Source organism: Malaya genurostris, chromosome 2, assembly GCF_030247185.1.
Source record: "Malaya genurostris strain Urasoe2022 chromosome 2, Malgen_1.1, whole genome shotgun sequence".
NCBI lineage: Eukaryota > Metazoa > Arthropoda > Insecta > Diptera > Culicidae > Malaya > Malaya genurostris.
The window spans coordinates 323,079,507-323,095,764 of record NC_080571.1 but is presented as its reverse complement, the minus strand read 5'-3'; the positions used below and the strand labels follow the sequence as shown (position 1 = coordinate 323,095,764).

Genomic DNA, 16,258 nt, shown 5'->3' with positions numbered 1-16,258 from the left:
ATTTTCTGGATATGTACAGGGATGCGAGGTTTGCATATTTTTCTTTAAATAAAACCCGTAAAAAAATAAACCATTGATTTTATAGCATAAACAATTGATTCACAATTAGACATATGGGTTACAATACATTTTATTGTATCTTGACAAGATTTTTTTAAATTTCCAACGATTCAATATATTGTTCCTACGATTCTACAATTGAATTTATTGTACACGTGGTGTTGCAGACAATATGCAAACTGTACATTTGATTGTTTTCCAAGAACACATGTATGAGAAAACTTCATGATTTGAATTGTTACGATACTTAACAACCTATACATTTTATTGTAAAAAGCATTTTCACAATTGATTAAATAGTGTATAACAATACATTAAAATATTTTTCAATGGTCAAAGCAAAATTGTGGCAGGTTGTGTAACAGCAAATCGTATTGTTTTTCTACAATATTTTTTATTCGGGAAACTTTCTTATGAAGAACGCCATATTACAGATTTCTTATTTTACACCTGTAGATTATTATACACTTTCAGTGGGGTTTGCAGGCCTCCGGTAACACACTTTTTTTTCTAATTTTAAATTGCATTGATCTTTTCTGACTCAACTAAACTTACGAAATTCAAGAGGAGGGCAATGGCAATCTTAAAATTAAATGTATTGAATATAAATAAACTGGCATCTCTGACTATGTAGTGATATATTCTATGTATTCTATAGAACCAATAATTCGTTTTTGTTCTGGAAATTGTTTTGGAGAATATTCTATATTTTTTAAAGATTTGTCTTGTACAATTAGTTCGAAAGATGTAACTAAATAGGTCTTCAAATTGGTAAAAGTTTGAAGTGTTTATTGTATATCAGGTATTTTTTCCTTGTTGTTCCTATAATTATGGAGCTGGAATCATCAATAGCGAATCAGGCAGAGCAAACTGGTTAGTTGCAATTACACATATTTAAATGTTATGTTTGTATGAAATTAACATTGGTTTTCCAGCGAAATTACAGTTTGACGACTTTTGTCGGCTCTGTTTAATGAGAAAAGCCGTGCTATTGCCGCTGACGAGTGAGTTCAATGGAATCATGATACCCGAAATGTTGTGGAAGGTTTCTGGGACATTGATTAATGTTCTGGAGCCATTACCGAGAGTCGTCTGCGAACGATGCCTAAACAAACTGGATTTGGCCTACAGTATCGCTCAAGAGTTTCGTAAACAGGAGGAACGATTGAGAAGTTTTTGTTGGAAAGGATTGCTGTTGGAGGAATTGGAACGTTTCCAGCAGTCGGAAGACGCCCTTCAAGAAAAATACTCCGAAGAGGTCATTCTCAAGTTGCTACCTGTGATACAGGAGCAGAAGGATGATTTAATCGAGGAGACGACGCCCAAAGTGATAGAGAAAATTTCTTCACCGCAGTTGGACGATATCATCGAGACTGACAGTTCTCTCTCCGAATCTTTGGATATGATAGTGGAGGAAATCAATGATGAGGAAGAATTGGTCAAAGATAAGAATGATACATTGGATGTAATTGAGCAGCTGGAATCGGCGAAAGAGACCCCTCAAACTTTACCTAACGACGTTTCGGATGTTAATTCCGGTTATGATCTGCTGTCCTTCACAATTAATAAATTAGACCAAGAAGAATGGATAGAATCTGAACACGAATCATCTTCAGTTTGCGAGAAATACGTAGAAAACGATTCGCAAGAGATGGTTAATTTCATCTGCGAAGATTCTGGTGACAGTCAGGACCCGACCCTGTTTGAACAGGCAAATAAACGTCAACAGAATAGGCAAGCTGTTCCAAATGAGTGCGGTCTGTTCGTTTGTACTCAGTGTTCGAAAACATTTAAGGTTCGGAAGACGTTTCAGAATCACGTTAAACGACATGACCATGTGCTGAAGGGGTCCTTTAAATGTTCAACTTGTCACAAGGTATGTTGAAAGACGTTTGGTATAGCTTAGTCTAGTAAATATTCCAATTTCAGGCATTTGGTACGAAGGATCGTCTGACACGACACGCTGCAATCCATGAGCAAAATTTATGCTGCCATTTATGTGGGCATGTGGGTCAAGATGGACATGATATGCGAGCGCATCGTATACTGCATGAGAAGGGAAAGTATCGCTGCGGATGTTGTAAATTTTATTGCGATACATCCGAGCAACTTCAGAAGCATGTCGATGAGGGTACGTGTCTAGTAAAGTTTCGTAACAAGAAAATCGGTCTGGTTAGCTATCGGGATAAAAAAGCTCCTATTTTGAAAAGCAGTACGTGTCCATTCGATGGTTGCAACTACACAGCCGAAACTTACGGGGCCATGTACGTGCACAAACGAGCCAAACATCTGCAACAGTACAAATGTGCAAGCTGTGGAAAGCGTTTTGCGTTCGCCAATCAGCTGAGGGTGCACGAGAAACTGCACACCGGTGAGAAACCGTTCAAATGCGATGTCTGTCCCAAGCGTTTTCGGCGTATGTTCAGCTACAAGGAACACATGGCAATTCATCGGGGAGCCGAAGCGTACAGTTGTGAGCTGTGTGGGAAGTCCTTTACGAGGCCACGCTATCTAACGGCGCACATGTTGACGCACTCCGAGGACCGTTCCTATGGGTGTTCGCTGTGCGGCAATCGGTACAAAACAAACGGAGAACTGAACAAGCACGTCCGCACCAAACATGAGTCGTTAGAGTATGGAAACGGAAGTGATCTGATAGTGGAAGATTATGACTACTTTGAGGAAGACCTTTGCATATGAGAAATGTTCAGTTTAGGTCTCGTGCAGAGGGTGTGTAATACCAAATGGTTCCTCTGTGAGAAATAATTATATTGAAATAGTTTTAACATATATAGCATTAACCTGATTACTTTTAAAGATCTATATATGCATGACTGAATGTTATTCACTTTTTTTTTAACTCCTACAGCCGACATCAATCGGACGTAAACAACAAAAAAAAAATTCACTGTGCCATATTCATTTTTATTTTACGTTTGTGTGTAAATAACTTCCACCGTTTCCCCGATTTCGTCTACAATCTCCACTTCATAGTCCGGTTCGAGCTTCAGAGGTTTTTCGATTACCTGAATCTCCGATACGGGCTGGATCGCCATCATTTGCTTCGAAGCTTTGTCCGCCAGTTTCTCATTATGCATCGAATCCTGATGTCGACGAACGAGATTCGGTTCTGCAAACCTTTTGCCACATTCTCCACACGCGTACCGTTTCGAGTGGCGCGCTTTGTGACGTGAAATAGACGTGCTGCTATAAGCCGTGTACGAACATCCGTCGTACTTGCAAATAAATTGCTTCCGGCCATCTGCCAGGGTCACATACGGATTCCGATCGATCTTCGAGGTGGGATTTTTACCTTGATGAAACCGTTCCCGGTGCTTTCGCAGGGTAACAATATTTCGAAAGGTAGATTCACAGTCCGGACACTTGTGGCACCGCTCGTCGGTGTGGATTCGCTTGTGTGTCAGAAGATTGCACGCCCTGCTGAACGATTTGGAACAGTAGGGACAAGAGAAATTTTTCTCCCCAGTATGTTTACGTTTATGTCGGATCAGAAGCAAACTCGAACCGCACGTTTCCTCACAGACGTTGCACTTATATTTCCCATTCGCTTTGTACCGGTGTCGACGGACGTGTGCCTGGAAGGAGCGCTTTTGATTAAATCCTTTGCCACAGTAATCGCAGGTCAGGACTTCAGTGTCGCCCATATGCATACTCCAAACGTGTGTGTACTGGCTGCCACTGGAGATAAACCGCCGGTAGCAGAACTCGCATTTGTGAGGTAAACGGTGCATCAACCGATGCCGATTTAATGTCACCACACTTTTCGAAATAACTGGCTCTGCTTCCGTACTGCAAGTTTCACATCTATGGGGAACCATTCCAATGTGACTGTTAAGATGTTCATCCCGTTGCTGTAATGTCTGATGTGCCGTGTCGCAAATGTAGCAGGTAGTCTGCGGAAATTGATCAAGTAACTTAGCATCCGCTTTCGCTTTACGTTTTATTCCAGTCAGTGGATTTTTCGGTTTATCTTTTTTCTTTCGTTTCGGTTTTATTAATTCCTTCCATGAGTAAACAAATTTTTCGTTTTCTATTTCCTGAGCAATATTTTCCGATGCGCTGCAGTGTTCTTTATCCCTAATTTCTGTGATTGTTTCTAAACTAACTTGACGATCCAACACCGTCAATTCCTCTCCATTTTCGGTTAGCTCGTCTCTACTTGTAGAAAGCGTCAAATTTTCTTGTTTATCATTTTCATTTCCATGATTGGATAATGCTATTTCATCCCTGAAACCCGGATCAAGCGAAACTTCGTCGTCAAATTGAGCATAATAAGCCGGAAGTCGATTTTCAACGGCTAATTTCAACAGCAGTTCCGAGCTGTTCAAGAATTCCTGTCGTACTGAGTAGGCATAGTCCAACTTCGTCATGCAGTTTGAGCACACTTTCGTTGGATACAGTGGATTCACTTCGATCTCGATTCCGGTCACATCAACTAGCATTTCCATGACGCTTACAAGTTCGAGTTTCGCTATTAGCGGAAGCAGAAATGTGCTAGATTTTTTTAGGCACAATCGACAGAATTTGTCCCTGGCAATCAACGCCGATGGGGGACATGGTACTGCTGAAAAGAATACGAAATTAATGTATATTTATGGTGTTGGAACATGTTGTCTACCGTGTGATGAATATTCATCTAGAAATTCAGGATCTTCTTCAATACTTAATGTTTCCGCACTAAAGGACATTTTTATTAATAAGTAATTAACCTTTTTTTAGTTAAATATATTTTCAACTTAAATAAAACAGCTTTGATTTTATTTTAAAATACGATGGACCGATCTAGGACAGCACAAAACGATTATATTTTGGAATTTGGAAATCTCATGTAAACAAACCAACAAACAGATGCCAGGAAATGTAAAACTTTTAGGGTTGATTCACATATTGCTGTACCGTGCAGCGATGCCAGTTTGAAAAATTTGAATAGCCTTCAGACAAAAAAGTTTGTGAATTAAAAAAAGCCTGTATGGATTCCTTCCTCATTAACTCATGTTTTCATAAACAAACAAGTTCGAGCATACTCTAGTATACTCGTTTCTTCGTTGATTTTGAATATCATCACTTGTTGAAATTTAGAAACTCGGAAAACGGCACTTGATTTGTTCTTATGTACAAAGTGTTTACTTTTGTTCTTATATTTTCAAAATAATCATTTCATTTTATTTCAATACTCTTTATAATTCTATACTATTTTACAACACACTACGAGTCATTTTTGAGTAAGGTGGATCAATTAAGTACGTTGAACTAGAAAAACTGATTATTAAAAGTATTTAGTTTACATTTATCATGAATCAAATTCGTACAAAAGATTAGTTCTACTCTAAACAAAACCTATGAATCTACTCTAAGGCTGTGAACCATTTCGCGGTTAATTTTACCTTTTGGTTAAAATCTGACACTTGAGTGGTTATTTCGTGTCGAGTAGTTAAATTTAACTAAAACTGTGGCCCATTTCAAAGTTTGACGGACGGAAAGTTATTCGGGTTTATTTTCCACTGGAAATAATTTCAACTAAAGTATTAATATTAGAATTTTCATTGCAAGATTTTTTTTAGTGTCGGAAAATAACTATCGATCTGTCAAAAATAACCATGCTCTCGAGCAGGGTTATTTTTGACAACATCAAATTAACCGCTCGAGTGTCAGATTTTAACCAAAAGTTAAAACTAACCGCGAAATGGTTCACAGCCTAAATAAAACCTGTATTTGCTATGCTTGAAAATAACAATTTATTTATTAGATTCACATTATCAACTTGTGATTTTTTTTGTTATTTTTCGAGAGATAAATATGTGGCATCATGTAAAAAAGATTAAAGAATTTTTGGTTATATAATTTCATATAAGAATTCAAGTTCAGAGTTTCAATATATGACAATAACTGCTAAGAATCGAAATATTATCAAGATAGTTCAGAAATGTGTCAGTCTAGGACGTTGAAAATTTACTGATTCATTCTAAACTTACTTGTCTTCTCAAATGTTGCATCAATTTTTTCTCGAATCCGCATAATCATAGTATTCCAGCTCTCTTATATAATTTCTATGACATTGAAGCGACTTCCGTTCCTCTGACATTCGCAGTGTATTGAGTCCAATTCACAAGTAATTTTTCTAGAATGAGCAATGGAAATCATATTGATTTTATACACCGTAAGTTATATTGCGTTTGTTTACCAGGTTTCTTTAGAGACATTAAATACCACTCGGAGTTCGTGAATCGTATGGAACATTCATTTACGAAACTGTTTTTGTTTTTATTACATTTTTATTACTCTTCAAACAAATGAATTAAAACCTATAGCAACGACCAGCTAACGTTGCCAGAATTAACACTTTCTGCAAATCCGCAGTTGTTAGAACGAAACAAAAAGATGGACTGGGCTTAATTGATCATTTTGGGAACCAAACATTGACTATCCGACCGGGGTATTATTATTTGTATTTGGTTGATTAATCTTTTAAAATATCGAGTGCACTTTTTTAATTTTTTTTCATATGTAATTAAGGGGTAATTATACTGGGGTCTTTTTTACGCCGTTTTTTATAGCGGCTTTTTTTAACGCAGATTTCTGAAGTTACGCGATTTATTTTATTCGGATTTCCGAAGTTACGCGGATTTCCCATATTACGCAGCTCTTTTGTTTTGTCTTAGAATTGCATAAAACTTGGTGTTATCCCGGAATATTTTTGGAAGTTAACTCTTTGACACTTAGAAAATTTTCGATACTTTTCAAAATAAAATGTTCAGATTATACCAGATCTGGACGTTTCATGCGGTTCTAAAACATTCGATATGAAAAAAAAAAATGATTTTTCAAGTCTCAAAATTCGATTTTCACAAAAAATTTTTTTAGATTACTCCTGGACGTTCCATGCATTTCTAAGACATTTGGTATCAAACTTTTTTTTGCATTTTACGGTTGTTTTCTACACGAATTTCCGGTCTCAAATTCTCTAAGTCTCAAAATCGATTTGAACAAAAATAAAATTTGTTTTTCAGATTGCACAAAATTTGCGTGCATTTCTAAGACAATTGGCATAAAAAAAATTTCTTCCATTTTTCGGTTTTCCGAAGTTACGCGGTCTCTAATTCTCAAAGTAGATTTTCATAAAAACTGTTTTTTCGATATTACACCAGATCTGGACGTTTCATGCACTTCTAAGACATTTGGTATCAAAACATTTTTTCTTTAGTTTTGGGTTTTTTCCCGGATTTCCGAAGTTACGCGGTACGGAACCGGAAGTTGGATCACGATGAAATTCAATAGCAAGCTATGGAACTGTAGCAGAGCTCCAACCAGTTTTTTAAATCTTTATTTGTCGCAAAAATGAACCAAAAAATGTACTACCTGATTCAACACTTTGCCCGATTCAACACTTTGCCACAAAAATCGGTATGATTGGCAGCTTTGGACTGCGATTACATAAGTGAAGAGTAGGTATTTTAATGCCAAGAATTACAAATAAAGATGAATAATTAAATAATAGAAATAATGCTGGATTTTCAACTTTCGACGAATTATTCTAACGGGCGTATAAGCAAGTGACAGTATCTATTTCGATCATTGTGACGCGGCTAGGCTGATGTTCATTACCTTCTCAGTGTTTCTTCTTCTTATTTCTTAGTTTGATTGGAAAGGTTATAATGATCCTACATCCATCGGTTTCGTTTATGGTCACATGGACTTTATTGTTTTTGACTACCGATGGTATCTCGCAGCGTCACAACACGGAGCCACTTCAGCACCAAAAAACCTATGCACTGTCCGCGAACAAAAATGCTCACACGTTGAGAGCTCCACCGGACATGACATTCTCATTACTGACCGAAAGCATAAACCAAATACATCTAGATTACCCTGTATAATAGTAGTGTAATTGATCTGCTAGTGACCCCATTTCACTCGACCACAGTAGATTCTCAAGCATACCCGTAAAAAAATAAACCATTGATTTTACATCATAAACAATTGATTCACAATTAAATCTATTGGTTACAATACATTTTATTGTATCTTGACAAGATAGTTTTCATTTCCAACCATTCAATATATTGTTTCGACGATTTTACAATTGAATTTATTGTACACGTGGTGTTTCAAATAATATGCAAACTGTACATTTGATTGTTTTCCAAGAAAACATGTATGAGAAAAATTTATGATCTGAATTGTTACGATACTTAACAACCTATACATTCTATTGTAAAAAGCATGTTCACAATTAATTGAACAGTGTATAACAATACATTAAAATATTTTTCATTGGTCAAAGCAAAATTGTGGAAGGAACAGCAAATCGCATTGTTTTTCTACAATATTTTTTATTCATGTAGCGCTGTCAGTGTGTCCGTACAGTTGAAATTCTAGGTTTACTTGATTTGTAGAAAAAATCAAAAGTTTCCGGTACCGTCTCATCGTCGTCGAACTATTCAGTGCTTTTCTGTCTTCGTGTATGTGATTTCTTCGTTGGGTAAGCAGAATCTGAAGTCAGTAATTGTCTGGCACCGTGTATGCATAAATTGTCAACATTCAACAATATTATTATCTAATACACCTGCCGGGATTTTATTGAATTTCGAAGCAATATTAAGGTAATTTCTGCTTTCTGATGAACTTAAGTTCATCGACAATGTAATGCAAGGTGGAATAAATGACATATTTCGGTATTATTGTATGCGAATAGTAATTATTTCGCTTGTTTTTCTCGTATCCCAGTTTCACAGTTCAGAATGCGGATTGCTTCAGCGTTGTTGAAGGCTCGGGTACCTCAAAATGAGAACGCCGTACCATTCCAGGAAATCTTACCTCTACGACTCAAAAATCAGGTCAGTGGAAAAACGGACAAGGGAAGCGATGTTGCATGCCTGCAAGAGATGGCCGTTATGTTCTCGTGTCTTAAAGCAAACGAATTCGACGAACGGCTTTGCCCAAAGGAAGTGTCCAGTTTCAAAAAGTGTTACAAAGTGTACATCGATAAAAAAGCCTCCAAAAAAGAAACTTCTAGTAAAGGAATTCTGGTTCCCGGTAAGGATCTCAACTACAAACAGTTGAACAAGGTACTGAAGCAATTTCCAAACCAGACTCAAGACAAATAGGAATCAATTTCGGAATTAGTTTAATAAATCTTCTCGTATACTTGTATTTGATTATTGTTTTTTTAATTCGAAATAACACGCAACTAAGGATAGCTCAATAAATTAAATCACTTTATTGCTCTACATACAGCACTGATTAGGTCAGGTAGTATAAAGTCAGTAATTTACAGTTGGTGAATCGGCATCTGAACGATTTGCATAACATTTTATGGGTGAACAATGTAAATCAATATGAGGATAACGTGTTTGTGGGTGTGCATGTCTGTTTGTGCGCCGGAAAGGACTTTAGAAAACTTCTTTGCGAAACTGGAAGCCAAACTGGTCGCACTTATAACGTAGTGTTTTAGCCAGTTGCGGGGGTCCGCAGTAGAAAACGGTCACTTTGCCTTTCTTCTGATCCTGTATTTGCTTGAACACTTTGTCCCAGTTCGGCCGGCCGGCGTTGGTACGCGTTTTTAGCCCGGTTATTAGGTCACGTTTTTCCTGAAAAGTAATGCAGATTGAGTATGGTGATAAGAGAAAAATGTTATTCGCAAAAATCTACCAAGAGATAGAGTTTTCATGATTTTCCGCAAACGAAATATCGAATATAATTAGGTGCTGATGGTATTTAAGGTTGCCTATTATCATTGGTTTTATGACTAGTCTTGGTCAATTGTTCCGGATGTAAGGCCCTGGTATCAAACCTTGTGTGGTCCGGTGTCATACAGTGTGCATGTACGGTTTTAATAATAATTCAAAAAGTGAAGTATTGTCAAAGGTGGGGTAAGTTTTTGGTTAGAGCCTTAAAAGCTGTTAGTTTACTGATTGACACTCACTGAATATTCGAGCTGAATCCAAGTCTGTCCAATTTACTAAACACAAAAAACATCTAATGGTTCATCATCTGGTGAACTGGAAGGTCAATTTTGGATCGAATTCACTATCCGCCCTGTTGAAACACGTAATCATTCTTACTGTACATTTTTACGAACATCTGTTTCACGACATCCCGCAGAACTTTCGTTATAACGCTCCAGGAGATCGCTGAGGCAGCTTGGAGTGATGCTCAAAGATAAACTCAGCTTCAACTATCACGCCTTTGGGATTAAGGGCAAATGGTTCGTTTGTGTGCTGTAGTAGACACAGGCTTGGCAATATCGATTCTAAGGTATGGTGGTACGCCTCGTATTTAGGGAAGTAGCCCGCATAATCGCGGTCAAGTTGCCCAACGGTCATGTCGTTAAGGAGGACACGAAGTGCTACAGCAAGTGTGAAGATAGAAACGACTACAAAAACTATAAGATTGCATCTCTTGTCAGAAAGGCAGTTAGACTCATCGTTACATACGGAGAATCTCCAGCGTGCTGAGCAATCGCGTATCCGAATTTTTGATTTCCCGTACATAGTAAATAGAACTTTGTTTTGCTGTACCGTTGTACCGTTTGATTTAAAAAATTAGCTCTTAAGTTGTGAAAATGGCTTAGAAACAAGAGAAGCCACGCTCAATTTTTTGCTCGGGCATCACGAAAATCCGAACTACTCGCACGCCAAGTCGGTGAAAGTGCTGAAATTGGTGACATTAAGTCTTATCAACGCGATAAAAGTGTTCGGCAAACACTGGTCGTCAACGAAGAAGAGGGGAAAACGAAAAGAGTGGCCAGTTGTTACTAACTGAATCCCAACCTTTCCTTATGAGATGTGGCATACAAGCTGGAAGTGTCAACTACAATCATGTATCGAGTTTGAAAAACGAGCTAAACTATCAACTTGAAAGCAGCGATGTACGGAAATCTCCGTATATCTGCGGGTTCGAAGATTTTCTACGGACCTACGGAAAAAACTACGGAAATTTGATTTTTTGATGCAGAACACATCATTGTTTTCTATATTAGGATGCAAATTAGAAGTTCAAAGAGATGACACCGATTGATGCCACATTACCTTAGGCTATATTACCAGATAATTTTGGTCCAATGGACTTTCTTTTCACTGGACTACAAGTGAAAACCTCGCTGCGTGACAACGTCGAGTCGTCAAAATACGGATAACATGCTTGCTTTCTCGCGAAATACTCAAATTTTCACCGTACTTACACGATAAAATGAGCTCACTCGTTGAGGGTTTCACCGGAAGTCACGCGAATCTATAAATATGAGCAAATTTATCCTATAGTTTCAGTCTCACATGATACATGCCATAGGAAGGTTGCTGCTAGACAGCAAGTATCAAACAAAGTGCTATAAAACGATTTGAAGCTTTAATTAGTTTCATTTAGGGGTTAGCTAAATTTTGTGCTAGGGCACATAACCGTTTTTATATTTAATTAGTTTGCTTCGATCTTAGGTGTCGTGCGAGTTTGGATGAAATGCTATGTTATGTTGTTTTCGTCTTAGAAATTTCCAAGGGTAAATTTTGAGAGCCTAAGGTTATTTTGTTATTTAAATAAGATGAACTCGATTAATAATGAGAAAAAATATCATCAAACAAACAATTTTAACAAATCTGTGTTAATTTCGCACTAAGCAACGGGGATCTGAGCAAAACTGATATAAAAACCGGGTTCGAAACTGATTCGGTTTTCAGTCCAACAAAGTTGAAACTAGGTTCGAAACTAGTTTCAAACAAACGGTTTGACAGCAGTTAGGGTGGAAACTGGGCTAGGTTTGGCATTAAGCGAAAACGACATAATTTCGCAAAAAATATCCCAAGTGCAGTAGGCCATCTGTTTCTGTGGTTTGAAGAGTGTCATTTACATACACGGAAAGAAATCCGTTACTGCTGTCATGATTAGAAAATCATGAAACCAATAATTTTTTTAAGCAAAATCATGGTTCGAAAATTCGTTACTTGAGGAATGTATTTCTTTCGAAGCTCGTAACTCCAATTTTCTACCCGGATATCACGTTGAACCCTCTGCCTCAAGTGATGTGATAGATTTCCTAATGAAAAAAAAAATGGTAAGGCAAAACGCAGACATTGAAAAGCAAGAACTACTGACAATGTTTACTTGATCCTGAGGCATATTCATTTCATAATTGTTTTACCTACCGGCGTACAGAGAACTGACAATATAAAGATAATGAACCGAAAATTGAAATCGTAACAGGCTGAGCACGACCCCGCTTTTCATTTGGCAAATATAAACGTTACATTTTGTATGAATATATCTGAACGTATTAGGGTAACAGAGGTATTTTGGCCACTTCATATATTTTGGCCCACCTAACAAACTTTATGGATTTAGTCGATGATAAGTAACCCATGTTGCATCAATTTGAAGCTAATCACATTAAATTACCTAATGCGGAAGTTTTTTCAAAGATATTACAACATTTTGTGGATATTTTTACAAAGTGGGCCAAAATAAAATCAATCCTAAAGTGGGCCAAAATACCTCTGTTACCCTACCACGTATTTGATGTGACCATTTTTGTTAAAAATATATTCCAAGAGCTAACGTTAACCGAAAAATAATTTGGACTGGGATCTTGGAACGCCATCTAACGAAAATCAGAAAATTTTGATGTGGAACACATCTTAATTTTCTATATAGGGGTGCAAATCAGAAACTCAAGGAAAAATACACGTGGAAATGTGGTCAGGTTTTAAACACTTACAGCTCAGTATGTTTTGTATTTTTTGATTGGAAATGTTTCTAAGCTTAGATTTGAGTGTATCAAGCCACCTATTTTCAATAATAAATGATTGAAATTTTGATTAGTAGCAAGCAGTGCCCTATTTTGTCTGCTAAAAATCTCCGGCATATCGGATTTCCCTGCCATAGACGACGGTTTTGAAGGAATAAACGATATATCAAAGGGGAAAGCATCGCTCTGATTGGTCAATTGATGCAAAAGCGAAGCTGTTGGAAGCACGCGAACCTATAAATATAAGCTAAATTATAGCTAACGTTTCAGTCCTACGCGTAGCATGCTAGAGGTAGGTTGTTGCTAAACAGCAAGACAAAAAGTGCCATGAAACGATTAGAAGCTTTAATTGGTATGCTCTGATCTTGTGTCATGCAAGCTCGGATGAAATTCCATGTTATGTCGTTTCGCCTGAGAAATTGACAACTACCCTAGGATAAATTTTGAGTGCTTAAGATTAATTTCTAATTTATATAAGATGAACTCCATTGATAATGAGAAAAAGTTTGTCGCTTCAACCGAAATAGCAGAATAGTAGAGAAACTTAGGGCATATTCAGGAGTGTTCTAGTTCTAGATGCATAATTTATGATAGTTTTAAAATTTTCTTCTAGAATTTATAACAAAATAAACAGGCAGCCCCAGCAGCGTTTTATCTGTGTTTCAAATATAGAAAAAATAGAACGGCAGCGTATACCAGTTTTAAATTTGACAGTAGAACTGTTCGAATAAATAAAACTAAAACGGCTTGCTGGGGATACGTTTGTTTCAGTTTCAGTTTCATTATAGACCACCCATATGAATCTTGCAGCTGTTGAATTTGCTCTTAACGCTATAAAATATATGCTTGCATACAAAACTTGAAATCAAGCTTGGCGAAGAGAAGATTAAATCTGTATGAAATGTTCAAAACGACGAATGCAACAATGAGAGATTTTCTCTGTTTACTTTCTCTTTCGATTATTACGGTACTGTTAGCAATCCTTCACTCCAATTATTTACCGATAATAATAACTAAAGCTATCATCTTTAAATCTGCACTGAAGAAATTACCCAAAAAAGCAGGACTGTTTCGCAATAATCGAGAGAGAAAGTAAACAAAGAGAACCTCTGATTGTTACATTCATCATTTCATACAGAAATATCGAAATCTGCATCGCAAGTATGTACAAAGATATAATTGCATACATTTGGGATATTGGTTTAATTTCGTCGGCTATAAAACAAATACAAATCAAGACAAACAAAGTTCGGTGTTGGTTCCTAATCAAGATCAATCTAAGCAGACTCTCGTGCAATTGCGGGGTCAAAAGTGTGAAGATTAATTAAACTGCGTTTGATTGTAGATCATTTGAAATTTTGGTTGCCTTGTTCCACATCAATGGCTCGAACAACCCCATGGGGCTGATACTTGTAGTTTTTTGTTCAACCACTTTGATTAATTTGTTTCATAGATATAACAACACTATTTTAAATAAGACGATTTTGCATGCGATGTTTTGAAAATATAAAAGGAAAAATCAATCCGTGGTATTCACAAGAGTTGGACATACTTTTGAGGAGGTTTGATTCAAACGTGTTTTTTTCATGGAGTTCGTTTAAGTGTTTAATTTTTGAAACACAAAATTAAAACTGGAGCAATTAACGCAAGTTATTTTAGGCGTCGTCGTTTTTCAAAACCATGTTATTTTAATTGTTTATGATTTTGATTAAAAGAAGTTCGTCGTGCTTTTCACTGTACATTCCGTTTAATGTTCAGATGTACATTCCATTTAATTCATATTTGAAATTTTCATATTTTAAAACATAACGCTTAAATTTATGTTGCAAAAATTACCATTTTTTATCGTGACGTCACAAATGAACAAGCATTCATCCTTGACAGTTCAGCGGTACTGTTTATAAACAAGCTTAAACAAAAATGTAATAACACATCTTAAACAATCACATTGTAACTAGTCACTTTTATTTAATAAATCTCAAAAATACAATCATGAACAAATGTTTTAATACTTTATTTAGGCGATATGGACCGTAAATGGTCTCATCAAATTTGTCACAAGACAAACAAAAAAAAGTCTGTTTACAAACAGTACCGCTGAACTGTCAAAAAATGTTCATCCGATTGAGGTTAGCAGTGACGGTAAAAAACCTAGGTAAGAAACGGTAGCAGAAACACGACTAAAATTATACTCGAAAGTGAAATCAGTCCAAATGGATCATGATCCGAGAAGTTTTAATGATAACATGAAAATATATTATTTTCATTGAATCATGACTCGTTTTGCTCATTTCTAGAATCGGATTTTTGCCGAGTGGAGTTACGTCCAATAGCAAAATATTCTCCAAGTAGGTTCTTCGGCTAGAAAAATGACTTGACTAATTTAATAATATAAGTTTAAAGGCTCTAAGATGCCGGCATCGAAAAATGACTTGATGATTGTGCTTGATGAAAGCAGTCGAAAGGAAGGCTTGACAGTTCGCTGATAAATAAAGTTGTTTGATCAATTTTTGATCCTTAATTATTTATAACATCTAATTTCTTTCAAGAATCCTATTTTTGAACGGCTAAAACAGTCATCTACGTCTACAGCAAAAGCGTAGATATCGAAGCGAAGAAAACCCGAGCAAACATACTGACCTTCTGATGTAGCAGATCCAGTGCTAGCTGCAGTCCGACCGCTTTCATGTCGGTTTTCTGCAAAGCACTGGTGATGTACATGTGCATTTCCAAAAACCGTTCCATCGCACCGCCCAGTTCCGCTTGTTCGATCTCCAGCTGTGATAGTAAATTCACAAACCACTCGAACGATCGCTGATCTCGGTTGATCCAGAAAAAGTCGACCTTCCGGAGGTTCATGATGGTGGGAGGAATTTCGCTGGACCACTCGAAACTGCAACGTGGACAGCAGTGTCGTGCTTTCCAGTACCGATGCATGATAGACTGCAGGATAGAGGCAAATGGTGTTACACCGATGCCCGTCGCTATCAGGATGGCATGCTGTGCCTGGAAAATGTGACTTGAGGGTGCTCCATAGGGACCATCTATGTATATTTCTAGTGGTTTCCCCACCGGATAGTTAACCGGTCGCTGCAGTTTGTCTTCGTCGGTAGCGCCGGGCTTGTCCTGGGGCGAATGCCCGTTTCGATGAAGAATTTTCCCTTCTTCTGCTTCCTTCTGGGTGAATAATCCGGGAGACACTACCATGGAGTTGGTTGAATCGCGTGGTTCGCAGTTTTCCAAACTGGGAGTTTTGAAGGCAATGATTGTGGGTTTGTTGCGCATATAGCGGAAACTTTGAGCCAGTGATTTATTCTGTGGGCTCAGATAAGCCAGACCCAAGGACTGCAGACGAGCTTTGCGAATCTGAACCTCATCGAACGATCTTTCCGACTCCGAGCGCATGTACTCGCGAAGCCTAAAACGATAATGCTATCATTTGAT

General features: G+C 37.3%; 4 protein-coding genes across 5 annotated transcripts in view; 2 read left to right on the top strand and 2 right to left on the bottom strand.

Annotated features, from left to right (window-relative positions):
* Positions 1 to 725: 725 nt before the first annotated feature.
* On the top strand, positions 726 to 2,964 carry LOC131431352 (zinc finger protein 723-like). The gene is made up of 3 exons (XM_058597007.1): positions 726 to 933; positions 996 to 1,936; positions 1,990 to 2,964. The coding sequence occupies exons 1-3, from the start codon at positions 891 to 893 to the stop codon at positions 2,758 to 2,760; spliced, it is 1,755 nt and encodes a 584-aa protein (XP_058452990.1). The 5' UTR covers positions 726 to 890; the 3' UTR covers positions 2,761 to 2,964.
* Positions 2,965 to 5,129, bottom strand: LOC131431353 (zinc finger protein 737-like). 2 transcript variants are annotated; one of them, XM_058597008.1, is made up of 2 exons: positions 4,700 to 5,129; positions 2,965 to 4,645 (listed from the first exon to the last, which is right to left on the bottom strand). In XM_058597008.1, the coding sequence occupies exons 1-2, from the start codon at positions 4,767 to 4,769 to the stop codon at positions 2,991 to 2,993; spliced, it is 1,725 nt and encodes a 574-aa protein (XP_058452991.1). In that variant the 5' UTR covers positions 4,770 to 5,129; the 3' UTR covers positions 2,965 to 2,990. The 2 variants fall into 2 exon arrangements, with proteins under 2 accessions (XP_058452991.1, XP_058452992.1); XM_058597009.1 differs by having other exon boundaries at positions 2,965 to 4,642.
* A 3,416-nt stretch (positions 5,130 to 8,545) lies between these two features.
* On the top strand, positions 8,546 to 9,231 carry LOC131431351 (uncharacterized). The gene is made up of 2 exons (XM_058597006.1): positions 8,546 to 8,681; positions 8,806 to 9,231. Exon 2 carries the CDS (start codon positions 8,820 to 8,822, stop codon positions 9,183 to 9,185), a length of 366 nt encoding a protein of 121 aa, XP_058452989.1. The 5' UTR covers positions 8,546 to 8,681; positions 8,806 to 8,819; the 3' UTR covers positions 9,186 to 9,231.
* Positions 9,227 to 16,258, bottom strand: part of LOC131431349 (NADPH oxidase 5) — a 179,678-nt gene continuing 172,646 nt past the window's right edge. The window contains exons 15-16 of the mRNA XM_058597003.1: positions 15,455 to 16,232; positions 9,227 to 9,668 (exon numbers count right to left, since the gene is read on the bottom strand). Of these exons, the coding sequence (XP_058452986.1) occupies positions 9,471 to 9,668; positions 15,455 to 16,232 (976 nt within the window). The 3' untranslated portion in view covers positions 9,227 to 9,470. The remainder of the gene's footprint in view (positions 9,669 to 15,454; positions 16,233 to 16,258) is intronic.